Genomic DNA, 27,905 nt, shown 5'->3' on the forward strand with positions numbered 1-27,905 from the left:
TAAACTCATGAGGTGAGCATTACCCTGATACCAAAGCCAGATTAGGATACTACAAAAAAACAGCAGGCCAATATCCTTGATGAATATAGACGTAAAGCCTCTTAATAAAATACTAGCAAACCAAATTCAATAGCACATTAAGACTCATACACATGATCAAATGGGATTTATCCCTGGGATACAAAGATGGTTGTTGTTGTGAAAGTCGCTCAGTTGTTTGACTCTTTGCGACCCAGTCCATGGAATTCTCCAGGCCAGAATACTGGAGTGGGTAGCCTTTCCCTTCTCCAGGGGATCTTCCCAACCCAGGGATCAAACCCAGGTCTCCTGCATTGCACGCGGATTCTTTATCAGGTGAGCCACAAGGGAAGCCCAAGAATACTGGAGTGGGTAGCCTATCCCTTCTCCAGTGGATCTTCCCGACCCAAGAACTGAACCAGGGTCTCCTGCATTGCAGGTGGATTCTTTACCAACTGGGCTATCAGGGAAGCCCACAAAGATGGTTCAACACACACAAATCAATAAATGTAATACATTAATAGAATGAAAGATTAAAACTATGGTATTTTCAACTTTACCTTAGGAGAACCCTGAATAGAATTGGGGATGTTGTTGCCTCTATATATTGATACCAATTTCAAAATGCGAGTTTGTGTCAGGGCGTGTATCTGGCCAAATGCTTCGAATCTTATATGAAAAAGTTACAAAAAGTTTAATAAAGAACCAAAGGGAATTACATTTGACTACTTCCTCAGAAACACAAAAGTAATACGAAATACTTATTAAAATGTTGGTTTCTAAGTTTAAAAAAAAAAAAAAAGAGTCTGGCTTTTTCAAAGACACCATGAGAAGTCATAAGACAATTCCAAGCAGGAGTAATATGGCCAGTTTACATTTTAGAAAGACTGATCTGCCAGCAGCATAGACTACAGGTTAGAGGCATAGTTAAGATGAGAAGAGACCACAGCAACGGTTCAGAGAAGCAGAGGATCATGGAAGACTTCTAGAACTTAAATGGTGGGAAATTACAGAGTTAAGAACTCTTTTGGAAATGGAATTGGGGACCTCAGGCACCTTCGTAACTGCTGATACCCCACTCTGGATATGACTGACTGTCTTCCAGACTGGTTAGTTAGTACCCTCTGATGTCTGTAGTCTGAAAAGAATACAGCCAGGTTCGCGGAAGCTCCCCTGACGCTGCAGACACAAGTAGGAAGATATTTTATAAAATGCTTTACTTATTGAGTAGCCTGGGTGGCAGCCCCACCTCCCCACCTAACATACACACATCCTGTTATATTTCCAAAAGTGAGCACACATGCCAAGTGTCATCCGTCTCTAGCCATCTGACTCATAAAGAAGAGACAGGAGGGGCCCATCACATACACCAAGCTATCGCAACGACACTCCTTCCACTGTTTCTGTTCAGTCTAGAAGACTTGGCCTGAGACAGTTTTAAGATTTTCTGTTATTTGCAATGTATGGAAAAGTAAATTACTGACATTCACAAGGTAATAAACTGACAAGAACAAGACTGCTTTGTTTTCCTTTTTTAATTTAGAATCTTGTTAGCAATACATTACATCCTTGATAGACAAAAACCACCTTTTACACAGTAACTCAAAAACCAACCATTTAAGAAAATAATACAGTAATCAACTGCTACCAGGGAAAAGAGGTCCTCTCATTTGATTCTACTGGCAGGCCCAGGTTTATCTGAACTTTGAGAAACTCTTTGTCCTGAATGGATGATGAAGCATTCAAGTAAAAGGTAAGGAGTTATAAGTGTTGAGTTTCTGAGGATTCTGCCTCAAAAGAAGTTCCTCCAGGGATAGCCACAGTTCTCCAGTTTACTCCAATGTTGCGATGTTTCTGGGACGACCAGCGTAGTTGCCTTTTGAGGAGTTTTCACAATTCATCAACCTGAAGATTCAGGTCTTATAAAACATTCTTTCCACATTAAAAAAGACTTTGTCCCCACAGTTGTTTTTCATCGCTTCTCCAGCTTCTTGTACTTGGCTTCTGCAGTGGGGAGAGGGAGAGGAAGAGTTATATCTTTTAAAATGGGCTCTTATAAAAAAAGAGAGAGAGGGAGAAAGAAAGAAAAAAATAAAAAAGACTTCCCCCGTGGTCCAGTAATTAAGATTTCACCTCCCAATGCAGAGGGCGCAGGCTTGATCCCTGGTCGGGGAACTAAGATCCCACATGCCTGTGCAATGTGGCCAAAAATTAAAACATTAAAAAAACAAAATCAGCTCTTACAAAGATACTCTTTAGTTAGCATTTCCAGGCAAATTTAAAAATGTCTATTACATTTTAAAAAATATCTATTAACTTCAGTCCTTGTAGCTGTCCAAATTGTATCCAAATTACGGGTACACCATAAATGCTAACTATCATTATTAGCTATGACAGATATTTGGATATCTGTCCAAATATAATCAGTGTGGTCAACTTAAGGAGTCAAATATCCATACACATAACCAAGAATCTAAAATGAGTTCCCTACATTCTAGCCCTGTCAACAGCACCTGCTCAGACACTCTACCAGGGTTAAGCAAACGTATTAGCACTGGAGCCACCAGGAGCCTTAGAAAAGCATAGGAAGCACTTGCCCCTCCAGGCTCTGTCCCAGGCACCCTCTAAGAGCCAGACTGAAATCTCAAGTACATTTCTCCTTTTATTTTCTTATTCCTATCCTTCATACACACTAGGAAAACAATTTTGAAAGATACAGGAATTTAAAAGACCATCAAGTAAACCCCTTAATGTTATAGATTCCCCCTTTCTTTAAAACCCTGTAAGCATCTGGCACAATGCTTTCTAAAGTTCACAGTCACCATTTAGTAAATTTAATTGTGGACAATGTTAACTACCACCCATGTCAAATCTCAGTCTGCTACAAACCAATCGCTTCAAGTAGTCAACAACTGTCAATGATCAAAAATAACATGTAAATTATATCTAGGGTAAAAACAACGTGTTTTTTTTTTAACTGTGTTATTTTTAATCATTGATATAAGAGCCAGAGTCAGGTAGCAAGGCATCAACACTAGTACCAGTTTCTTCCTTAAAGGAAAAGTAACCCCTTAAAAAAGCCTTGATTGGACTGCCTACTCTATTTCTGAGATGTGCGTCTACATTATTAAAGATGCTTCAGCCTGCTGAACCACAATTAAATGCCTGAGCTTTGAAATCAATCATAGTTTGGAATACAGCTCTTCTATATACTAACTTTGTGTCCTTAAGCACTTTCACTGTGCAACTCTGCTGTCCTTAAGCCAGTTATAACTCCTTCAACCACAGCTTCCTCTTCAATAGAATGGGGCTAAAAATCATGTACTTACCTCAGAGATCAAAGTATTAAAAAAAATGATAGGCACAAAATATTAAGAACAGTGCCTGATATGTTATTAAGCACTCAGGAAATGTTATTTTATTACTACTAGTCATAAAAAGTTACTCTCCAGAGGTTTTGTGAAGATTAAAATAGATCACTGTAGGCATACCATAAATGTTAACTATCATATGGTCATACTGGGAGGAGGGTGCTCTTATCAAATCAAAACAAATAAAAATGGTTACCCAGTTTTTTTGAATATGCATCCAAATTGTAGGCTGCCTGCTCAAGAGCTGCTACTTGCTCCTCAATTATGTTGATCTGATCCAGATAAGGCTGCAGTCCAGCATCTTTGAAAACAAAGACAGACCAGGGTTTATACAGCATCAACAAGGAATGTAGAAAAAGGTGGAAAGTAAGCATGCTAGTGTCTGGTCAGCTCTGCCTAAGACAGAGTAGGTGGAGTGACATGATTCTGATCACTGGCAGGGCACATGCCTTAGAAGACAGTAGCTAGCTGATCAGGTATGACTGGTGACCTAAACAAAGTTAAGTCTCTCTCATCTACTAGTTTTCCTCTCTTTGAAATTCCTTGCTCCTCAAGCAATCTTTCCATTACTGACTCAGTTTCTTAGGTACCCCCAGACCAAGAAGGAGAGCCCTATAGACAGGGAACACAAATATAAGTCAACAGGAAAATATATTCTGCCAACTAAAGCAGCATATTATGATTATATATGTTATGGTTTTCTGTTTATAAAGTAGTCCTTTACGGATTTCATTGTTAAGTTAATTCACTAGAATCTGGCCACCTTTCCTCTGCTCCATTTTTCTGGAAATAAATGGATCAACTCAAGATTCAGAAGCAGAAATAACTGTACCACCAAAGCACACTAATCCTCAAAGTGGAAAAAATTCACTTTAACTTTGTAATTCACTTTTAGAAAATGAGCTACCTGAGGACAGAGACCATGTTCCTTTCCCTTCTCCACTCCCTCAAGCACAAATGAACATTAAATACAAACAAATATGTTTAATTGTAAAATTATTACTTACACTTCTGGTTTAAGTCCTTTAAGTTTCTACTAATGTTTATAGCAATATCTTTCATTTCAAGATACTTCAGGCTGGTTAGTTTATTCATATTTTCCAGGAGCTTATAGTCTTCACTGGTCGCTTTAAAACAAACACAGAAGATATGATACCTTTAAGATTTGTGTAGATGACTAGAATGTGGAATTAATGACCAAATGGCAGTTCAAGGCAGGATCTAGGGAATGTCAAAGAAGCAGGCCCCTTCTGATCTATGACATTTATACTCAGCCTATGTACTCTAGGGCTTCCCTGGTGGCTCAGCAGTAAAGAATCTGCCTGCAGTGCAGGAGCTGCAGGAGCTATGGGTTTGATCCCTGGGTTCGGAAGATCACCTGAAGGAGGGTGTGGCAATTCACTCGAGTATTCTTGCCTGGAGAATCCCATGGACAGAGAAGCCTAGAGGGCTATAGTCCATAGGGTCACAAAGAGTAGGATATGAGTGAAGCAACTTATGCACACGCATACGTATTCTAAATGTCTAAGTAGGAATTCAGGCAACAACTGGCAAACTATTCAAACCAAATAAAATCCAGAAGCTTCAGGATCGTAGTTAGAAAGGGAAAAGATAAACTCATGTACCAGAAAAAGGGAGGTGAAGCAAGCAGTCTTGGTCTCCCTAATATGACATCATATAACTGGGCAGACTGCACCATAAATACAGATACATATGCTAAGTCACTTCAGTCGTTTCCAACTCTGTGCGACCCTATAGACAGCAGCCCACCAGGCTCCCCCGTCCCTGAGATTCTCCAGGCAAGAACACTGGAATGGGTTGCCATTTTCTTCTCCAATGCATGAAAGTGAAAAGTGAAAGTGAAGTCGCTCAGTCATGTCCGACTCTTAGCAACCCCATGGATTACAGCCTACCAGGCTCCTCCGTCCATGGGATTTTCCAAGCAAGAGTACTGGAGTGGGGTACTATTGCCTTCTCCACAGATACATATAGATGGCTAATAAACATGTGAAAAAAGGCTCAACATCGCTCATTACTGCTGCTCCTGCTGCTAAGTCGCTTCAGTCGTTTCCATCTCTGTGCGACCCCATAGACAGCAGCCCACCAGGCTCCCCGTCCCTGGGATTCTCCAGGCAAGAACACTGGAGTGGGTTGCCATTTCCTTCTCCAATACATGAAAGTGAAAAGTGAAAGTGAAGTCACTCAGTCGTGTCTGACTCTTAACGACCCCATGAACTGCAGCCTACCAGGCTCCTCCGCCCATGGGATTCTCCAGGCAAGAATACTGGAGTGGGGTGCCATTGCCTTCTCCATTGCTCATTACTAGAGAAATGCAAATCACAACTACAGTGAGGTCATCACCTCAACACTGGTCAAAATGGCCATCATCAAAAAAAATCTACAAATGGGGCTCCCTTGGTGATTCAGTGGTAAAGAATCCACCTGCCAATTCAAGAGATAGGGGTTCAACTCCTAATCCAGGAAGATCCTACATGCTGCAGAGCAACTAAGCCCGTGAGCCCCAACTCTGAGCCTGTATTCTGCAACTACTGAAGCCCGAGTGCCCTAGAGCCCATGCTCCACAACAAAGAGAAGCCACTACAGTGAGAAGCCTGTGCACTGCAACCAGAGAGTAGCACCCACTCGCCACAACTCGAGAAAAGCCCGTGCAGCAATGAAGACTCAGCACAGCCAAAGCTAAGTAAATAAATAATTGTTTTAAAACTCTACAAACAATAAATGCTGCAGAGGATGTGGAGAAAAGGGAACCCTCTTGCACTGTTGGTGGGAATGTAACTTGATACTGCCACTATGGAGAACAGTATTGAGATTCCTTAAAAAACAAAGAATAAAACTACCATATGACCCAGCAGTCCCACTACTGGGCATATACCCTGAGAAAAGCATAATTCAAAATGACACTTTGCCCACCTGATGCGAAGAGCTGACTCATTTGAAAAGACCCTGATGCTGGGAAAGATTGAGGACAGGAGGAGAAGGGGACGACAGGATGAGATGGTTGGATGGCATCACCAACTCAATGGACATGGATTTGGATGGACTCTGGGAGTTGGTGATGGACAGGGAGGCCTGGTGTGCTGCAGTTCATGGGGTCGCAAAGAGTCGGACACGACTGAGCGACTGAACTGAACTGAACTGACCCTAACGTACATTACAACACTATTTACAATAGCCAAGAAATGGAAGCAACTTAGATGTCCACCGACAGATGAAGGGATAAAGAAGTTGTGGTACATATATATATATAATGGAACATTAGTCATAGAAAGGAATGAGCTTGAGTCAGTCCTATTGAGATAGATGAACCTAGAGCCTGCTATATAGAGTGAAGTTAAGTCAGAAAGAGAAAAACAAATAGTGTTTATTAACACATACATATGGAATCTAGGGAGAAGGAAATGGCAACCCACTCCAGAGTTCTTGCCTGGAGAATCCCGGGGACGGGGGAGCCTGGTGGGCTGCTGTCTATAGGGTCGCACAGATTCGGACACAACTGAAGCAACTTAGCATAGCATGGAATCTAGAAAATTCGTACTGATGAACCTATTTGTAGGCCAGGAATAGAGACATAGAAAACAGACTTGTGGACACACGGGGGAAGGAGAGGGTGGGACAAATTGAGAGAGCAGCACTGAGACATATACACTACCATACGTAAAACAGATAGCTAGTGGGACGTTGCTGTAACACAGGGAACTTCAACCCAGTGCTCTGTGACAACCTGGGGGTGAGGGGAGAGGGGAAGGTTCAAGAGGGATGGAACCTATGAATACTTCGAGCTGATTCACACTGTTGTATGGCAGAAGCTAACACAACATAGTAAAGCAATTACCATCAATTGAAAATAAGGAAAAAAACAGCTTTGCAAATAAATGTAGAAGAGATGGGGAAAAGATATATATATATATCAATCAAAATATATATAAAGTCAACTAAGACCTCAACCGGAGAAGGCAATGGCACCCCACTCCAGTGCTCTTGCCTGGAGAATCCCAGGGACGGAGGAGCCTGGAAGGCTGCAGTCCATGGGGTCGCTGAGAGTCAGACACAACTGAGCGACTTCACTTTCACTTTTCACTTTCATGCACTGGAGAAGGAAATGGCAACCCACTCCAGTGCTTGCCTGGAGAATCCCAGGGACGGGGAGCCTGGTGGGCTGCCGTCCATTGGGTCGCACAGAGTTGGACACGACTGAAGTGACTTAGCAGCAGCAGCAGCAGGACCTCAACACTTCTTAGTAACTCATTTACTACTTGTGATTCTGTATTCCATTTTATGCACTGAGTTTTCCAAACTATTTGCCTGCTTCTCACATCCTTGGTTCCCTTCCCCATCTCTACTCAAAGCAAATGGCCTTTACTCCAACTTTCCCAAAAGTCAAGCCCACTTAACATAAACTGCCTCAATCTTTCTGCCTCACTTCTAAACTTCTCTGAACCTTAATATATTTTCAAGAGGCAGAAGTGTCCTATTCTTGCCAAGACAGCTCCTTCTCCTCCTGTGTACCTGATCCCAATCCTTCTACCTCTTCAGAGCCTCTCTTCAACCATCTCCTTTCCCTTGCCTTTCCAAATTCTCTCTCCATCCTGGCACCTTCCTCTCTATCTATATTCCAGTTTCCTCCAGCCCCAAAGCACTCCCTCTATTCTACACCTACATCATTCGCTCAGTAAAGCAAAGGAGCTTCACTGTTAACCCTTTTGAAAGAGTAACTTACACTCACTGCTTCCTCCTCACCACCACTCTCTGGTATAAACCGTTCCTATCTGGTCTCTGTCCCCAACACCCAGAGAAATCACATGCTCCAAGGTTGTCAGTGCTCTCCTAATTACCAAATCCTTGGCCTTTTCTCAGTTATTATCCTCCTGGGCCTCTCCATAGTATCTGACATTACTGATCTCCCTCTCTCCATGAACTGCTCCTTTCCTTGGCTGCTATAGTATTTTCTAATCTAACTGCTCTTTTTGAGTGTCTATGCCAGATCTCTTCTCACCCAACTCCCTTAACTATCTGGTCTCAGCTCTTCCTCAGCTGTGACTCATGGCTGATGTTTACATAGGTGGCACATTCCTATGGCACTCCCAGAGTTTTTGAGTTTCAAACTCAAAAAAGTATCCGTATAGATAAGAATGACAATCATAGGGAAATTACAATCCACTTTAAATTTTATAATAAATCATTTGTAAATCTAGGTACTTTAAGTACTGTTAATAAAAACTAATTGCCCAATACAGGCATTCCCTGAGATTTCAGTCCAAGTCTTCTTATCTACCTCTAAGGTCTTCCTTGGCAATCTCTTCCTACACATCCTAAACTCACACTACTAGGCAGGTGACTCCCAAATCTGTTTCTCCTGCTCTGATCACTCTGAGCTCTGGACTCACATATTCAAGTCACTTGAATGTCTTGGGAACAGTCACCCGAGTATCCCAGTAATACCTAAAATCAGCAAAGCCCAAGCTGAAAATATTATTTTCACACTAAACATGGTTCCTCTTTCCAACTTGCCTATATTGGCTGATGGCACCACTGGCTTAAAACCTCAGACATGTCTTTAGCTGCTCCCATCCCTTAATATCCACTTCAACAAGTCTTATAAACTCCACTTCCGTAATGATCTTGGGTCCATGCTGCTCTCTCCACTCCTTTTACCATCACTCAGTCACAGACCATATCTCTTCATCTGAAATATTGTTATTCCATCTCTCCTCCATATCCACACTCTCACTGCTATCAAACTTGTCTCTTTCAAACAACGGTGACACACTCAAATACCCAGGAACCAGCAATATTATGTAAATGAGTGAAGCAAGCCAGGTGTTTGCATATTAAACACAAGATTATTCACTTCTACAAAGAAATACACTCTCATTTCTTGGAATAGTATGATCTTCTTAGTCTTAGTCTACCATTTACTTTATCAATTTTGATAGACATTGGTACAGAAAACTATTTCTGTACCACTACTAAAAAACAATATAAGAAGAGTAATACGTGGCAACTGACACTGGGTCTCAGTAAGAGGGAGAAAACAGGGAGTAGGAGGGACAAACTGCACCATGCTGGTCCATTTAAAGGAGACAATGCCCAACTCTAGTCAACTAGAGCCTTGCAAGAATGGGAGCACTGCCAAGTCCTTGGAATTTTTAAAGAAAAGCCAAAATAAATAAATAAATAAATAAAATCTAGATTTTGTTGCTTGGTTTCTCTTGCTCAGAAATAAACAAATAAATAGGCTGTTGGAGACTCACAACCCCTCCTATTCATCAAGCATTTTCTCATACATTCTGGTTCACAAATTTAGCTCACAGCAACTTCCTGGGGAAGTGAAACAATGTAACAGACCCTTATGAAAAGCTACACTTGACCCAGACTTCATTTTTTGGACCTTCCTCCACACATGGGTCATGCTTCACTTGGAAATACACACTGGACCAAAAAATTAATCATGTCTCAAAGAGTGGGTCATCAAATTCTCAGACCAACCTAATAGACCCCAAATTTTGCTGGTCACTCCCCAGTTCCCTTTAACCTAATAAGTACATCTCTTTAGCCAAACAAACAGCTTGCTTATACTATCTCACTCACTAGTCATTTCCCACTTTTCTGCCAATGAATTCTTATATTCTTTACAACCCCTTTCAAAATACACTTGCCCCAAGAAAGCACTTCTTGATTAATTCTTTTTCGTTTTCTCAGGCTCAGTCTACACTATGGAGACCTGCAGGGTTGTACTAAGTATTCTTACGTGTTTCTGCACCAATTTTTTTTTTTTGAAGTACAGTTGATTTACAATGCTGTGTTAATTACTGCTGTACAGCAAAGTGACTCAGCCATACACACACACACACACACACACATTCTTTTTTCCTTACATTCTTTTCCATTATGGTTTATCATAGGACATTAAATACAGTTCTCTGTGCTACAGAGTGTGCCCTTGCTGTTCATCCTGTGTTTCTGAAAGTAGTTCCTGAATTTCTCCAGGGAAGGGAGGGACTTCTTTCCTACGCTTTCTTGACCTCCCCAAACTTCCAACAGGATGTTTTAAGGTTTATGGGGTTAGGGAGGGAGCCGCACACTGACGCTGCTAAAGCACCTCACGGGTTTGCCGGTGCCAAACGCCAAACCACTTCAGCGAGTGGTGCCCGGCACTACCCGCATCCATCCGGACCGCGCCTCACCCGTCAGTTCCCCAGTCAGGTAAGTTGCCATTTTGGAGAACATGTCCCGGCAGAGCTCATTTATGTCAGCCTCAGCAGGCTCCTTTGCTTCCTCAGCAGTCTCCACAGCGACATCATCTGAAACAAAGGAGAACGAGTAAGTGCCCCGCCCTGCCCCGGTCCTAATCCAGACACAGCAGCTTCTCCCCACACCCCTCCACCTGACCTCATTCCATCAAATCGGCTCCATTCTCAAGTGCCGTAATTCCAAGTCCCTCACTTCCTTCCTGCCTCACCCGCCTCTGCCTCAGGCCTCTGCTCCCTTGCACCGGCCTCAGGCCACACTTGACCTCGGGGCCACTCTTTCTCAGTAGCCCTGACAGGACAAACACGCTCACACACAGGCGCGCCCCTCCGATCTGCCCGCTCCCGCCAGGTGAGCCCCGGCATCTCGGGGCCGTACCCGGAGACTCAGGCCTCCCCACCGGACACTTCATCCCCGTCCACTCCGCATACCTCGAACTGGCTCCTCGCGGTGGATCGCGGGGACACCCTCGGCCGCCGCCGCCGCCGCCGCCGCCATGCCCTGCCCCGCGCTGCTTCCGGTTGTGAGGTGCTGCGCATGCGCGCTGGGCGTGCCCCGCCCTCCCCGCCCTGGGTTCAATGCCCTGTGATTCTGCGCTTGTGGGCTAAGTTATGTCTCAAGTAAAGAATAATAACCAAGCGTAAGCACTAAGCCAAATTTAAAGCCAAAATAGTCTTCGTGAGTGAATGCGCTGCCAAGGGTCCGACATCTGGAACGAAGGATGCACTCAATCCCGCGGCCACTCCCTGGAAGTATCGTTAGCCTAGTAACAGACCCACGACCTCTTGGATGGGTCGAGCCCAGTGTAGCCTGCTGACTATAAAGTGGTAAAGAGACAAGTTAGCCCCTCCTCAGAGAATCCTCACTCTGGCCGGTATTAGTCGCTGAAAGACTGCTCAGGAAATCCATGCTTTTGAAGCGAGTCTCATCCAGGCTCTGGGAAACCTTCAGGCCGTTACACCTGAGCCAAAACACTCTCTCTTCCGCTTCCCTGATAGTTCAGTTGGTAAAGAATCCGCCTGCAATGCAGGAGACCCCAGTTCGTATTCCTGGATCGGGAAGTTCCCCTGGAGAAGGGATAGGCTACCCACTCCAGTATTCTTGGGCTTCCCTTGTGGCTCAGCCGGTTAAGAATCCACCCGCAATGCGGGAGACCTGATTTTGATCCCTGGGTTGGGAAGATCCCCTGGAGAAGGGAAAGGCTACCCACCCCAGTGTTCAGGCCTGGAGACTTCCATGGACTGTATAGTCCTTGGGGTCGCAGAGAGTCGGACAGTACTGAGTGACTTTCACTTCACTTCCGATGTCCTAGATTAAGGTCAACTCACTGGGCGTTTTTTTTTTTCAAACAGCAGACTGGCACCTGTTTCTCTTCCGTTGCTATAACCTTTCTTGAAGAAAGCTTAGATCATATTTTTTTTTCCTGGTCACACCACCTGGCATGTGGGATCTTAGTTACCCCAACCCTGTAGGGGATGGAACCCATGTGTCCACATTGGGAGTACAGAGTCTTAACCACCAGGGAAGTCCAGTTATAAATTTTCAGAACTGAGGATACAGTCTGGTGTTCTTAATTGATTCAGCTGTTTCAAATACAAATAGAATGTATTTGATGGGATGGAACAGGGATGGGTGAAGGGAATGGATGAAAAAAGAAAGTGGGGAGCAGTGGAATGTGCAAAATGAGGGAGGAATAAAGATCACAAGGGAAGAGAGAGGGGATATAGCAGGTGTCAAGATGCAGGCCTATACTCTCGAAATCTTGGTGTAGGAGCTTTTTTGTCTTATCTCTGGTTATTCTCCATCTACACTCTCACTGCCCACACCCAACAGTGTGCTCATGCGCACACACACAAACACACACACACCCCTTCTAAGGACCAGAACACCCTAGATTACCACCTCCACCTCCTCCAATAGGACAATCATCAGATCAGATCAGATCAGTCGCTCAGTCGTGTCCGACTCTTTTCGACCCCATGAATCGCAGCACGCCAGGCCTCCCTGTCCATCACCAACTCCTGGAGTTCACTCAGACTCACGTCCATCGAATCAGTGATGCCATCCAGCCATCTCATCCTCTGTCGTCCCCTTCTGCTCTTGCCCCCAATCCCTCCCAGCATCAGAGTCTTTTCCAACGAGTTAGCTCTTCGCATGAGGTGGCCAAAGTACTGGAGTTTCAGCTTTAGCATCATTCCTTCCAAAGTGTCCACCATTTCAAACCATTCCTATGAGTCAGAAGTTTTTCCTTCAGGACTCCTGGGGAAGCCCAGCTTCTTCACACTGTCACTGCCCCAGCTCTACACTTCCCAGGAGGGGTGAGCTTTCTCCAGCCCTAGTATTAATACAAGGATGGGTCACAGTTCCAGCCCCTCTTCTTTCTCCTGCCATCCCCAAAGCAAGTGCAAAGTCCTGGTTTTCCTAAGGATTTTTTTTTATTTTATTGATAATCACCAGGCAAACCCACAATGTCCTGTGGAAGGAGAGAATCAGAGTCCCCCACATTTTATCCAAAGATCCTAGAATCCGGAGGTCGTTTCTTGGCCAGCTTCTCCTCAGGCTTCAGCTTTGTTCTGGTTTACACCCCCCTCCCTGTTCAGGGGCACGTCTGGAGGCAGACTTGCCCCTGAGCCTTCCTGGACTTTGCTGGGGAAGGTTGAGGGAGGTCACCAATCCAACTCCTCTACAACACTGTACTCTCCCCACGCAAGAAAGTGTCCCCTCCTCTCTGGCTTCCCCTTCTCTTTCACATGGAATCCCAATGGGGAAGAAGTGAACCCCATGGTTGCCAGCAGTTGTCCTCAAGACACACAGAGGAAAAGTTTCACTGGCAAGTAAGAAGACATCTAGATATTGCTCTTCTCTCAGCTTCTACTTTTTTCACAAATCATGGCTATCCAGATGCTCAGGAAAGTTATTACCCTTCTTTATTGTTTTTGACTTAAAAAAAAAAATTATCACAGCAGAATTCAGAGCCCACGGGGGTGAGAGGCCCAGCAGGAAATATTTCATAGAGCTATACAGCTACACACAGAAACCTTGGCTCAAAAGGCCAGGCACAGGGTGGGGTTTGGCAGCAGCAGTGGTAGCACCCACTGCCCTAGAAGTGGAGGGCGTGTGCTGGGGGAGCTTCTGGGGAGGCGGTGACAGAGGAACCTGCTGTCTGAAGCTTTAGGACCCCTCCCCTACTACTCTCCTGCCTGCCCTAGAGTCCCCAGGGGGCTGGAGTCACAGCTGGGGCTGCCTGCAGGTGCTCCCAAATGCCTTGTTCCCCCTGTTGGAAGAAAAAAAGGACAGGTCACTTGGAGGAGGAGTTTGTGTCCCACTTTCCTTTTACCTGGATCTGTTTCTCCAACCCCAGACCCTCTCCTGGAGGCTAAGGTCGCCCTCAGGCCAGAGAAACAACTTCAGTTCTTCTTTCCACCCCCTGATCTCCACTGACAGACTGACTACCGGGAACATGTTGCCCCAGGAGACTGAAATGCTGATCTTTCAAAAATGTTTTGCCTCCATCCACTGAGTAGAAAAGATGGTAGAGATCAGCTGTGGGGAGCCAGGAAGAGCCAGGTGAAGGACCACTCACTGCGCCTGGAAGAGGAGCCAGCCACCCCTTCCTCTCCACCATCGTCAGCTTTGACCTCATGGCATCAACCTGGGTCATGACTCCTTCCAGGACAGTCTCCAGCTGCAAAACTCTCCTTGTGAGCCTGTGCAGGATTTGAGAGAGACCAAAGGAGCAGAAATGTGTGTCTGGAGAGCTGGGTGATTCCAGGGGAAGGGGGTACAGAACAGGGGATGCCCGGATGGGAGCAAAGAACATAAGGCCCAGTGGTGCTGGGAGAATTAAAGGGGGACAGGGGTTTTCCCTGGGGTAGGATAGGGAGTTGGAAGGTTGTGGAAAGAAGCTCAAGGTAGAACGACATAAACACAGTCAGCCCTGGGCCCCCTGGCTGCACGTACGTGTAGAATTCTTCTCCCGAAACCCAGCCACCTGTTTTGGCAGCCTGCTTTGGACTCGACTCGCCTGGTGGGCTCCTCACAATGGACCAGCCCAAGTTCTCAATCTCAGCATGGACAGCCACCTGATCAGGAAGTCAGAGGTCAGGGAGAAGATGACTCTGGGAAGTCATCAGCTCCTGCTCCATCACTTGCTCTAATGGGCTCTCAGGACCAGGCCTTGGGCTATAGTTATTGCTATTCCCTTTTCCCCTCAAACTCTAGAGACAACAGAATCAGAGTGGTGGTGCTGGACACAAAGCTGGCCTAACCTCTGGGAGAGAATCACCTCCCCAAGAAACAAAACACAAGCTCTTTGAAGCACTGATGAATGGGGCACTCACTAGAAGCCAACTCTGTTGAGGGAGAGGAGGGACAGTGTCCTGGCACTGCTCCTTTAGCCCTTGGCTTTTTGGTCTATGCAGGCTAGGGATGAAGAGGCATAGGAGGGGCAGCTAAGGGTCAGAGTTTGAGAACTCCAAGGAGAGGGCAAGAGCTCTGAAGGAATTGTCAGAGATTCCTCGGCAATTGGTCCTTTTCTCCCTGAGGCTGTGTTTTAGAGCAATGATGATCAACCTTGGCTATGCACTGGAGTCACCTGGGGAGCTTTAAAAACGACTGATGAGGCTTCCCTGATGGTTCAGTGGTAAAGAATCCATCTGCCAATGCAGGAGACGTGGATCCAGTCCCTGACAGGGGAAGATCCCACTATGCCATGGACCAGCGAAGCCCATGCACCACAGCTACTGAGCCTGTGCTCTAGAGCCCGGGAGCCGCAACTACTGAGCCCACATACAACAGCTACTGAGGCTCACATGTCCTAGAGCCCATACTCTACAATAAGAGAAGCCACCGCAATGAGAAGCCTGCACACCACAACTAGAGAAAGCCCGCAACAGAGATCCAGTACAGCCATGAATAAATAAATTGATTAATTAAAAAAAAAAAAACAGCCAGTGTCCAATTCTGGCAGAACCACATCGAAAACAAATGATGGCTGACCCCCACTGACTCCCCCAGAGATTCTGATCTGGAGTGTGTGGCCTGAGCATGAGGATGTTTTAAAACTCTCCAGGGGGTTCTACCACACAGCAGTTTGAGAACCACTATTCTAGAGAGGTCTTTCCCGCCCATCCATTGGAGGATTTCCAAGTTGGTTAGTGTTCGGGGTGTGCTGCAGGAAGAGGAGGATGAGCAGTTTCCTTGTAGCCTCTCCACCAGCTGCCTGGGCTCACCCTCTCCCCCTCCAGCTTCTGCTGCGTCTCCTTCTGCTCCTTCTCGTCTAGGACGCCGTTCCCATCTTGGTCAAACCTGGTGAAGGCAGCCGTGAGCTTGGTCGTCTCATGCTCTGTGTGCTCCAGCCTGAAGAGAACAGGGGGATGAAATGACCTCTGACCTGCCATGGCTGTGAGCTCTCCATTATGGACTCCTCACTCTTTTTTTTTGCTAGACTCTGGCAAGAGTCTTGCTCTCTAGAGACAAAGGGGGCCACATGAGAAAGCCAGGATGTCAAGGTCTAGTGGTTTGAAACCCCTCACACAATCCCTTGAATCTATTTCTTCCTTCCCTGACTCCTGCTGACTAGGTTCAGGCCCTCAGGATCTCCTAAAAGAATTACTGCAAAATCTCTTTGCCTCCAAATAACCCACCCTCTACCTGCTCCCTACCCCCTGCCCTGTGGCCTTCCCTTCATTACCTACCCCTGAAATCCATTCTTCATAATGCAACTAGAGTTACATTATTCTAAAGTACAAGCCTATTGAATTTCCTGGCGGTCCAGTGGTTAGGACTTGCACTTTCACTGCCAAGGGCCCAGGTTTGATCCCTGGTCAGGGAACTAAAATCCCGAAAGCTGCACTGCATGCCCCTCCCTTGCTGCTGCTGCTGCTAAGTCGCTTCAGTCGTGTCCGACTCTGTGGGACCCCATAGACGGCAGCCCACCAGGCTCCCCCGTCCCTGGGATTCTCCAGGCAAGAACACTGGAGTGGGTTGCCATTTCCTTCTCCAATGCATGAAAGTGAAAAGTGAAAGTGAAGTTGCTCAGTCGTGTCTGACTCAGCGACCCCATGGACTACAGCCCACCAGGCTCCTCCGTCCATGGGATTTTCCAGGCAAGAGTATTGGAGTGGGGTGCCATTGCCTTCTCCGGCCCCTCCCCTATCCCCACCCAAAAAAAAGAGTACAAGACTAACTATACTCCTTCCCTGCTTAAAACCTCTCCTGGGCACCGTATTCTTTGGATAGAGAAGTGGTGTTCAGGGCTTTTCCCAATGTGGCCTTAGCCCATTTCTCCGCCTCGTCTGCGTTGCCCAACCTTTCATTTACTGCCTTACAATGCTCAGTTACTTATTAGTCCTGTGCATGTGGCTCAGTTTCAGACCTCTTTGCCTTTGTATGTGCTTTTATACCTCCATGCTCCCTTGCTTTTAGTTATTTCTGTTGTGGAACAGAATCACTATTCTGTGATTTCTGTTTATTTGCTTATATGTCTGTGAATTCCTGAAAGACAAAGATTATCTCATTTAATTATATGCCTGGCCCACAGCTGGTACTCACAATATATCTGATCAATGTTTATTAATATGTTTAACTGAGAAGCAGGGAGAGGATGGCTAAGGAAATAATCCTGTGTTTGTGAGGGAGCATAGAATTAAGCTCAGAGTTTTGTGGGAGTGAGGCATGTATACAATGATTAGGGAATCATGGTATTACACTAGTGCTAAGGGTTTTTCAACAAGGTCCAGAATAGAACAATCAGAGTCCTTTAAACCAGGGGCACAGTTCTGAAGGTCAGATAAGAGACCTATAAACCAAGGTTGCTGCTGCTGCTGCTGCTAAGTCACTTCAGTCGTGTCTGACTCTGTGCGACCCCATAGACGGCAGCCCACCAGGCTCCCCCATCCCTGGGATTCTCCAGGCAAGAACACTGGAGTGGGTTGCCATTTCCTTCTCCAATGCATGAAGGTGAAAAGTGAAAGGGAAGTCGCTCAGTCGTGTCTGACTCTTCGAGACCCCATGGACTGCAGCCCACCAGGCTCCTCCATCCATGGGATTTTCCAGGCAAGAGTACTGGAGTGGGGTGCCATGCCTTCTCCAATAAGCCAAGGTTAAAGGCCTGTAAAACAAGGTCAGAGGCCCATGGGCCAAGATTGGAGGGTTATAGGCAAAGGGCATGTGCTTGAGGGTCAAGGACTTATAGATCAATGTCAGAGAAGGTTGGATCTCTGCTTGCTCACTCCCTCAAGGTGTTGGTGAAGTCCTCGAACTGGATCTCCTGCTCCCCAGCCTGCAGGACCTTCTGCACATCTGAAACCTGCTCCTTCCTCAGATGCAGCCTCCGTAGGGTCTTGTTGTAGCCCTGGACAGGGAAAAGAAACAGGCCTGGTTCCCGCCTGCAACCTCCTCCTCATCTCTTGTCCCCACCTGCACTCACAGGGTGACAGGATCCCAGGGATAAGCTGAAGGCACACGAGAGCACAGGCCCCTAACCCATCAGGCGCAGACCAGGACACAGAGCCTTGACCTGGGCCCTGATGCACATGTGCGGCTCAAGGAGACTGAGTAGTCACCTGTCTCAGGAGGTCTGAAAGCTGTAGCTCATCCTTTTGTCCAGCCAGCTCCTCCTTGACCTCTGAATATGTGTCATTGATGATGGCCAGGAACATGTTCTGGAGGAGAAAGCAGGGACCAGAGTTCTCACTTCCAGATCCACTGACAGCATCAAGCCCACGGACCCTATGAACGTCCCAACATGTGTTCCAAAAAGGCCAATACCTCCAGCGCCATCTCTGCAGCCCACTGATCCCCACATCTCAGGGTCCCCAGAGCCCAGGCTTTCAGCACAGTTCTGTTGTGGGGGTGGGAGTGGGGGTCATGCCCCTTCATCAACCTGATGTCCTCCCTTACTGCTGCAGTAATCCGGCCACAAAGATACCCCAACATACGCCACAGGCCCCCTTCATGGAAGGGTCTGCTTGTCACTGAAGCCAGAAACTTTCCAAGGTGAGAGTAAAATTGTGCTCTCTTCACCGTCTATCCCCAAATCCATATCTGTATCCCTGTCCACCAATCAAATAAAGAAACCTGCTGGCTTTTCTAACAAAAATCAAACACAGATCTTTCATGGTTGGCAGGGAGAGAGAGCAAATACCAAACAATGGTAGTAGAAAGAGCCAGAGAGCCCCAGGGGAAAGGGGGTCTTAAAAATAGGCAGAAAAGCTTCCAAGGGCAGGCCCTTCTCCCCATGAAGTAGCCTTCCTTCTCTTTCCATCCTTGGAGGACAGGGGTTTGATTTTAGGGAGGGAGCCTGCAGATTCCTTTATACTCTGCAAACTGCCTAACTGTGCTGACCACACACTGGCCAACCTTCAGAAAATGCAGAGGTTCTCCTCGCCCCCCACCTCTCCATCCTTGGTTTGAGAAACCCTCCGTAATTATTAGTGTAGAACATGGGTGGAGTGGGGGACAAAACCCCACCCTGCAGGCCATTCACATCTCCACTCCTCATGTTCCCAAATCCCCATCCCTCAGTGGGACCCTCACCAGGAGCACGAAGAAGACGAAGAAGACGTAGGTGACAAAGTAAACAGGTCCCAGGATGCGGTTGGCGTTGTCAATAGCATTGTAGTCAAAGTCCCCAAGGATGATCCGGAACTGAGTGAAGCTGAGACACCATGGCCTGGGCTTCACCCTGAGCCCAACCATAACCTTGATGCCATCCCACTTCCCTCCCTACTGCTCTTCAGTGAACTCAGACCCCTGACCCAATCTGATGCAGACAGAACAAGGTCAGAGATGCTGAGCACACACACTAGGGCTTCTGGGGACTCATCCAGATGCTTTAAGCACAGAGACACCCACATCCACATCCACCCAAATTCCCCAAGGATACACACACCCCTAGAGCCAGAGGGTGAGGGGCCAGGGAGGAGTGGAGGGGGAAGGACACACACATGCACTTGACGAAAGTGCTGAAGTTTTCCACTTGGGTCCCGAAAAGCAGGTAGCCCAGCTGGGCATAGGCGAAAAACACAAGGAAGAACATGACGGCAAAGCCCAAGATGTCCTTGGCACAGCGGGCCAGCGTGGAGGAGAGCTGGGTCATGGTCTTGTTGAAGCTGATGTACTTGAATATCTGAAAGGGCCATATTGAACCAAGTAATTAGGGAAGAAAGAGGAAAGCCTGAAACAGTCCACTCCGGGGGCCTAGGGAGGCCACGGGAGTTGCCAAAACCAGACAAGGAAAATGAGACAAGTCCTAGGGAAGGGAGAATGCGTGCCCTGAGGTGCTGCTGAGGGTGCGGAGCCCCAAGGTACCTTGATCCAGGCAAAGAAGAGGTTGACGGCGTTCATGTTGTTGTACTGTGTCTGCCAGAAGGCGAGGAACTCAAAGTCAGCATACATGTTTGGCTGCTGTAAAAGCTTCCCCATCAGCCGATTCACCTCGAGGGTTCGGAATATGTGGAAGCCCACAGCCATAATGGAGAGCTGTCACAACGGGAGTTGGGGAGTGTCAGAGAGTCAAGAGAATCTCAAGGGAAGTTCAACCATGAAGTCCCAGGGGAGACCTGGGGTGGGTAAGACAGGTAGGTAGAAAAACACCTCTCTCCCTGCTGAGTGGTTGACTCTCTTAGGTTCAAGTGGAACTGGATAGGATGATTGGGGGAACAGCTTAAAGTCCAAGAGAAGGCTGTGAGGCCAGTGGTAAATATGTAGATTGTAAAGGACCATGGAGAGATGGAGCCAAGCAATTTTATTTCCCCCACCTCTTTCCAGCCTTGGTCGGACATGCATGTGTCCTGTTAATAGGAAGGAGACGAAGATGAAGAGGCAGAAAATTTTAATAGAAGAGAAAAGGCAGGAGTTTCAAGGGGACAGGTCATGAGGGGGAAAGACAGAAGAGGAACATAACGTCAGGTACAAAAAAGAAGCAGGGCCTGGATCACAGGCCGGAGGGAGAGGAAACATGGAGATAGGATTCTTCCAGGGCCGAGCCTGGGGCACATCAGCCTCTGGATTAGGGAGCTGTTACACAGTGATTTGACCAGAAGTCCCAAGGACTTGGGATGCCAGAAAGAAGAACTGGGAGCCCCTCTCAGGGTAGACCTCCCTGCACCACCCCAGGTGTCCCAAGTCTAGGACATCTGTCCCTCACCAAGATGACCACCAGGTCCAGAATGTTCCAGATGCTGCTGAGGTAATGAAGCCTGTGGATGCGGAGCTCTAGGATCTCCTCCACTACGTAGTAGAAGATGAAGATGCAGAAGGCAATCTCACAGCCAACGATAAAGAAGTCCCAGTTGCTGACATAGCGGATCAGCTTAACCGTGCGGATTTGCCAGGATGGGATGGCGCCTCCTGTAGCTGGAAACTCCACCACCAGTCTGTGGGAGGAGTGGGGTGTCTGGTGGGGCCTGTGCTGGGACAGTTCCTCCCATCCTCTCCCCTCCCCCACCACAGGGAACACATTTAAGGAAGGGTCTCCAGCAGAGGAGAAGTGAGCCAGGAACCATGGGTGACAGAGGGAAGGCAGGGAAAGGGGACCCACCTCAGAACACAGAAAAGATTGATGTTAGCATTGTAGACTGAGAAGTCGATGAAGACCACCCGAGTGCCCCTGTCCAGCCATAGGCCCTCCTTAAGGTCCTTGAGTGCCTCTTCACAGGCCCGTCGAGATCCTGGAAGGTCCAGGTAGTAGCCACCTCCACTGTAGCTTGTGAGCTGGCCCCAGTGAGAGGAGCCCCCCAGCTCATCCTGCGAGTGGTAGGTCCATCTGTCACAGAAGAAGCCACCTGAGTGGAGAGGTCTGAGCCAGGCCCAGAAGCTGGACTCCCAAGGCAATGGCAGCATTTTATAACTGTCTGGGCTTTATTGTTTCATATATATTACCTATATATATCGCATATACATTTTACATATATTATCTTGTTTAACCTAACTATTTGAGAAGGAAGGAAAATATTATTCATATTTTACAGAGGATGAGACTAATACTCAGATGTCTGAGATAATCCAGCTAGTTAGTGGCTGAAGTGAAGTTCAAATGTAAATCTCCTGATATTTTACAATGTCACCCAAGTCTACAGATAATAAACCCAAGTCCACTTTTGACTCCAGCCTGAGTAGTCCCCATGAGGAAAGCATGTAGCCCAGAAAAGACCCTTTCTTCTCATGTGCACCTGGCTACTTAGCCTCATGATTCTCTGTTTTGTCCACAAACTTTCCTCCCTGAACCCTTATTTCCTTCCTCTTCTTTCCTGTCCTATTCACCCTTTCCCCTTTCTTCCCTAATGCCTCATCCATCCTTGGCCCCTTGCTGCCTTCCCCTATTAGCTCCAAGGGTCAGACCCTTCCAGCCATGACTTGTGTGGATCCATTCTCCATACCCAGGAGGGTCTTCTGGGCAAGAAAGGATGCTTCCTCTGGCAAGACTGCCTCCAGAGTAGGGCAGCTGTGACAGGGACCTGTGTGTGAAGACAACTCTGAAGGCTATGGCTCTGTCTGCTAACATACCTTTTCTGTTCCTCAATGACCCAGACCAGGGTCTCCAAACAGTCACAGATGGGTCTCAGAGAGACGCCTCTCACCGCCCCACCAAGCACCCCCAAGGCTCTTTAAGTCTGAATGGAAATGGTTCCCAAGCCTGGGATGGCATCAGGCTCAGAGGGGCAAGCCCTGCGACACTGGTTGGGGGACTCACTCACGCTGTGCCATTGAGGGGCCCAAAGGGGAGTTGCTCTTCCTTGTCTGGGGAGTAGACATTGTAGCAGCTCAGAATGTCCTCGCGGAAGTCCTCATGCACCACGCAGGAGTCATTGCGGACCCGCAGCTGCCGCAGCCTTGGAACCCCCAGCAACAGGTTCTCATAGTAGATGAAGGAGTGGGAGCCGTGGCCCAGGCTCTGGTTGTTGTACCATTTGGTCCAATACAAGCTGTCCAGTAATGGGCCCTGGGCAAACTAGATCACAAACTGGGTTGAACCTGACCCAGACTCTGCTGACTCTTACCCTTAGAATTCCCTTTTCCCATACTCACTGACCCCCTCCAGCTTGTCTCCAGTCTGCTTCTGTTGGGCTCTTCAGCCTACCCATGAACTCTGGCCAAATCTCAGCCTGATGTGGCCTTACTCTTTACTTAAAATACATTTTGAAGTTCTGCTTTACCTCTGACTCTCAATACTAGTTTAAGCACTGACTTGACTCTCTGATTATCATCCCGATCTCTAACCTATCACCACCTGAACTCTGTCTAGTCTGACCCATTAATTCTTGCCTGACCCCATGACTCAGCCTAATGCTGGAATGCCCTGTCTCTGGATATGGCCTTATCTACCATTTGACAGCCCTGAAACCTGGCCCATGGCCTCAGGCTTTAGGCCACTGTGAAGAAGAGGGGAGGGGTAGAGGAGATCTCATACTCACATCCCAGAAGTCCTCCATGCTGCTGATGGCCTGGAAGGAGATTCCAGTGTCCGATGGGGTATGTAAGAAGAGCTCAGACATCACTTTGGTGTAGTAATAGGCACTGGAGCTTGTCATTCCATAGGTCACTAGAAACCAACCCAAGAGGCTGTGTCCTGAACACTGTTTCCTTCTCCATTATCCGGAAGAGAGAAGATAGCCACTGCCTGAGGTCAAAGATGCTACCTGAATGGGATCTACCCCTCTAGAGTTGGCTAAGGGGCTTACAGTGGCATTGGGAAACCAGGGAATTAAGGGAAAGTTGTAGTTATAGCTCTCCTCCTCTCTTCCCAACTCACCTCAGAAAGACTAAACTCCACTGTAACTGTCTCTTGACATTGTCATTCTAAATAGTTACTTTTCTCTTCCTGAGCCAGCTTAACTTCCTAGTTCTTACTCCCCAGAGCCAAAAAATTTCTACATTCTGCATCAGGTAGTGCTTCCCTTTATTTGTCCTATATTAATGCGCTTGGAAAAATGCCTCCAAACTCGAGTATGCCAAAGCCATGGCCAAATGCCTTGCCATGGAGATGGGCATCCTGGACCTTGGAGTCAGTGACTCTGCAGCCGTTGGAGTAGGAGCTAGGCATGGCACCTTTGGCCCTAGTGCAATCTGCTGGGCACAGCTGTTCTGTGAGAGGGACTCAGAGCATTCCAAGATCAAAATAAAACCTGGCCTTTGTCCTGAAGAACCAGATCCCCCTTGACCACCTTGACACACACATCTAGACCAAAGTAGGGCTGTCAAGGGAAGTTACAAATTTTCTGATTAACTGGCAGAATTTGAAGAGTATAAGCTATTTACTTTATAGATTGCCCCTCAGATGAGATTTGTCTGGTGTTTCCTTGTGTTTAAATCCAGGTTATGCGTGTTTGGTCAGGAATACCAGAGTGAGACTGCCCTTTTCAGTGCATGATATCAGGAGGCACAAATTGTCTAACTGCATATTACTGGTGACACTAGCTTTGATCCCTTGTTAAGATGGTGTCTTCCAGCTTTCTTCAATATACATATATTATTTTTCTCTTTGTAACGAACACATATTTTTTGGGAAAATACTTTGAAACTATGTAAATATCCTTTATTCATCAATGTTTCACCTGCAAGTTTATCACCCATTGATGACTTTTGCCTAATTATTATTATTCCGGTTGTCAAGCTGTGATTTGCTCATTCTATCATTCCTTCTGTGTTTATTAGCTGGCATTCTCTCCAGGAAGAGCTTTTTCTACTTCCTCACTAATTTATTATTTATGTTATTCAGTATGAAACTCTTTAATATTTCCATAATTCTGTAAAATTTTTATAATATGTCAATTATTTTTAGACAGGTCATGAAAAACAAAGAAATTGTCCTAAAATACTTTTAAAGTATTTAAATCTTTTAAAGATTAAGAGAGACTATAGAATCATGAAAATGAAATGCAATATGATCATCTAGTTAGGATTATATTTTGGGCCATACTTTTTCCTTTTTCTATAAAGGCTATTAGTAGAATAACTGGTGAGACTGTAATAAGGTGTGTTCATTAGATAAAAGCACTGGATCGTTTATAATTTCCTGACTTTGATCATTTACTTATTTTTAGGAATAACAGGGCATTATGTCTACAATTTACTCTCAAATAGTTTTGTGTGTGTGTGTGTGTGTGTGTGTAGAAGGTGGACAAAGAGAGAGTGATAAAGGAAAAGCAACCACAGTGAAATATTCACATTTGAGACATTTGGGTGAAATACATATAAGAACTCTTTCTATTATTCTTGTAACTTTTCTGTACATCTGTAATTAAAGTTTTTAAAATTAAAGTAGGACTGTCAGCCTCTTGTGAGCAACTCCCTTTAAGAATTTTCATTTTCAAATCTTGGAACGTATTTTCTTCCAGTACCCCATCTGGAAAGGAAATGCCCTGGGGTGGACTGAAGTTCACTGACAATTTGGGAGGAAAGAGAGGCCGATGAGTGGTCTCAGATTATGCACAAGCAACATCATTCACTTCCAGGGAGAAATCAGCAAAAAGAAAGCATTATTATTTCACATTTCCCCATTCCACTCTACTAATTCCAAGAGATGACTTGACTTCTCTCTAAATAAAATCTGTGATTACCCTTATTTTCTGGAGGACTCAGACTCAGCTCATCTGGATCTGGAAAACGGGTTGGAAATCAAACTCTTCTGTCTGCTGAGAGCCTACCACAGTTAGAACTGATGGTCAGTGAGCTGAACTTTTCCTAAAAACTGCTGCTATGCTGTGCTCAGTCATAGCCGACTCTGCGACCCCCCTGGACTGTAGCCCACCAGGCTCCTTTGTCCATGGAATTTTCCTGGCAAGAATACTGGAGTGGGTTGCCATTTCCATCTCCAAGGGATCTTCTGACCCAGGGATCGAAGTCGCATCTCTGGCGTCTCCTGCATTGGCAGGCAGATTCCTTTACTACTGTGCCACCTGACATTGCTGATTAAATTGTTATACTTCTAGAAGACCACTAGGTGGTACTCACAGCTATATCTTTTTCTCTTCAATTCTAAATTACCCCTCAGAATTAGTATTGCTCTGAACTGGTTCTCAACCCTTTATGGAGGAAACATAACATCTCTGATTATTATCCAAGACAGTAAAGACTATATATTCTGAGAAAAATGGTTTCACCTAGTCAAATGCCCACTGATACTCAGAACACCTATTCTATCAGATCAGATCAGTCGCTCAGTCGTGTCCGACTCTTTGCAACCCCATGAATCGCAGCACGCCAGGCCTCCCTGTCCATCACCAACTCCCAGAGTTCACTCAGACTCATGTCCATCGAATCAGTGATGCCATCCAGCCATCTCATCCTCTGTCGTCCCCTTCTCCTCCTGCCCCCAATCCCTCCCAGCATCAGAGTCTTTTTCCAGTGAGTCAACTCTTCACATGAGATGGCCAAAGTACTGGAGTTTCAGCTTTAGCATCATTCCTTCCAAAGAATACCCAGGGCTGATCTTTAGAATGGACTGGTTGGATCTCCTTGCAGTCCAAGGGACTCTCAAGAGTCTTCTCCAACACCACAGTTCAAAAGCATCAATTCTTCGGCGCTCAGCCTTCTTCACAGTCCAACTCTCACATCCATACATGACCACGGGAAAAACCATAGCCTTGACTAGACGGACCTTTGTTGGCAAAGTAATGTCTCTGCTTTTGAATATGCTATCTAGGTTGGTCATAACTTTACTTCCAAGGAGTAAGGGTCTTTTAATTTCATGGCTGCAATCACCATCTGCAGTGATTTTGGAGCCCAGAAAAATAAAGTCTGACACTGTTTCCACTGTTTCCCCATCTATTTCCCATAAAGTGATGGGACCAGATGCCATGATCTTCGTTTTCTGAATGTTGAGCTTTAAGCCAACTTTTTCACTCTCACTTTCACCTTCATCAAGAGGCTTTTTAGTTCTTCTTCACTTTCTGCCATAAGGGTGGTGTCATCTGCATAGCTGAGGTTATTGATATTTCTCTCCGCAATCTTAATTCCACCTTGTGTTTCTTCCAGTCCAGCGTTTCTCATGATGTACTCTGCATAGAAGTTAAATAAGCAGGGTGACAATATACAGCCTTGACGAACTCCTTTTCCTATTTGGAACCAGTCTGTTGTTCCATGTCCAGTTCTAACTGTTGCTTCCTGACCTGCATACAGATTTCTCAAGAGGCAGATCAGGTGGTCTGGTATTCCCATCTCTTTCAGAATTTTCCACAGTTTATTGTGATCCACCTATTATATGCTCTATGTTAAATGCTTGACATGACTATTCCACTTAATCCGACAACAACCCAATGTATTAGGTGCTATTATTTCCCCTACTCTCCACTCTCAGAGGGCTGGAGTCACTTGCCCAGGGTAAATAAACTAAGGGAGCCAGGAATCAAGGATGGCACTATATCCAAGAGGTAGAAGTTATAGAAGGGAAAACTTAAGTTCCATAAATGGCAGAACCTCCAATCCATGAGTGCTTCCTATTAAGAAATAGGCCACTTCACAAACATTCATTTCACCTCTGACAATGTCAGCAAAGGACCACATTCTGAGGATCACATTGAGGGGGTTTCTACAATGGGCAGTGGCTGGCCTTTCCAGTTCCTTCCTTTAAGATCCAGTGAAGGACTGGAACGGCCTCATATGTTTCAAAAGATAACACTAGGGCAGAGAAAGACAAGCAATGGGGAGGAATTCGAATTTGTCAGTATGTCAAATGTCAGTGCTAAACCACCTGTCTGGTGTAGTGAGGGCCTCATTCCAGGAAATTTTCAGATACTGGACAATGACTGCATGAGAATGCTATGAAAGGGATTTAAGACCAGGTGGCCATCCAGTACAGAGAACCTGATTTTTTTTTTTTTCTCTTGCTGCTGCTGCTGCTAAGTCGCTTCAGTCATGTCCGACTTTGTGCGACCCCATAGATGGCAGCCCACCAGGCTCCCCCTTCCCTGGGATTCTCCAGGCAAGAACACTGGAGTGGGTTGCCATTTCCCTCTCCAATGCATGAAAGTGAAAAGTGAAAGTGAAGTCGCTCAGTCGTGTCCGACTCTTCACTACCCCATGGACTGCAGCCTACCAGGCTCCTCCATCCATGGGATTTTCCAGGCAAGAGTACTGGAGTGGGGTGCCATTGCCTTCTCCGTTTGTTTTTTTTTTTTTCTCTTAGATAGATACTAAGTTCTCCTACACACTATATCATATCTTTTAACTTTAGCTTCAGATCCAATTTCCAGTTGCTGAATAATAACAATAATCACCATTGCTGCTGCTGCTGCTAAGTCACTT

At 46.2% G+C, this 27,905-nt stretch overlaps 2 protein-coding genes across 14 annotated transcripts in view; both read right to left on the reverse strand.

Annotated features, from left to right (window-relative positions):
* Positions 1–1,538: 1,538 nt before the first annotated feature.
* Positions 1,539–11,199, reverse strand: BLOC1S2 (biogenesis of lysosomal organelles complex 1 subunit 2). 2 transcript variants are annotated; one of them, XM_061403114.1, is made up of 5 exons: positions 11,090–11,199; positions 10,595–10,711; positions 4,397–4,516; positions 3,586–3,690; positions 1,539–2,022 (listed from the first exon to the last, which is right to left on the reverse strand). In XM_061403114.1, exons 1-5 carry the CDS (start codon positions 11,154–11,156, stop codon positions 1,991–1,993), a joined length of 441 nt encoding a protein of 146 aa, XP_061259098.1. In that variant the 5' UTR covers positions 11,157–11,199; the 3' UTR covers positions 1,539–1,990. The 2 variants fall into 2 exon arrangements, with proteins under 2 accessions (XP_061259098.1, XP_061259099.1); XM_061403115.1 differs by having other exon boundaries at positions 11,037–11,113.
* A 2,369-nt stretch (positions 11,200–13,568) lies between these two features.
* The window catches only part of PKD2L1 (polycystin 2 like 1, transient receptor potential cation channel), a 74,462-nt gene continuing 60,125 nt past the window's right edge, over positions 13,569–27,905 (reverse strand). For 7 of the 12 annotated variants that reach the window (XR_009733782.1, XR_009733780.1, XR_009733781.1 and 4 more), the window contains 12 exons: positions 23,075–23,202; positions 22,358–22,611; positions 21,202–21,426; positions 20,809–21,037; positions 19,971–20,141; positions 19,607–19,788; positions 19,197–19,317; positions 18,224–18,322; positions 17,891–18,012; positions 15,890–16,016; positions 14,242–14,740; positions 13,842–13,932 (listed from right to left, as the gene is read on the reverse strand). Coding sequence is in view for 3 of the 12 variants with exons in the window: in XM_061403110.1 (XP_061259094.1) it covers positions 13,864–13,932; positions 14,242–14,365; positions 14,619–14,740; positions 15,890–16,016; positions 17,891–18,012; positions 18,224–18,322; positions 19,197–19,317; positions 19,607–19,788; positions 19,971–20,141; positions 20,809–21,037; positions 21,202–21,426; positions 22,358–22,611; positions 23,075–23,202 (1,973 nt within the window). In the remaining 9 variants the exon portion in view is untranslated. Of the gene's footprint in view, positions 13,933–14,241; positions 14,741–15,270; positions 16,017–17,890; positions 18,013–18,223; positions 18,323–19,196; positions 19,318–19,606; positions 19,789–19,970; positions 20,142–20,808; positions 21,038–21,201; positions 21,427–22,357; positions 22,612–23,074; positions 26,660–27,905 lie in introns of those variants that run through there. The other 5 variants (XM_061403110.1, XM_061403111.1, XR_009733785.1 and 2 more) reach the window with 4 other exon arrangements.

This window comes from Bos javanicus, chromosome 26 (assembly GCF_032452875.1).
Source record: "Bos javanicus breed banteng chromosome 26, ARS-OSU_banteng_1.0, whole genome shotgun sequence".
Taxonomy (NCBI): domain Eukaryota; kingdom Metazoa; phylum Chordata; class Mammalia; order Artiodactyla; family Bovidae; genus Bos; species Bos javanicus.

Bases quoted from the DNA above. Each gene is read 5' to 3' on its own strand.
- BLOC1S2 (XM_061403114.1), bottom strand. From the start codon at position 11,156: ATGGCGGCGGCGGCGGCGGCGGCGGCCGAGGGTGTCCCCGCGATCCAC. The intron at 10,712-11,089 runs GTATGCGGAGTG...CCTTTGTTTCAG, and splicing joins CCGCGAGGAGCCAGTTCGAG to ATGATGTCGCTGTGGAGACT. The intron at 3,691-4,396 runs GTAAGTAATAAT...TTGTTTTCAAAG, and splicing joins AAAGGACTTAAACCAGAAGT to ATGCTGGACTGCAGCCTTAT.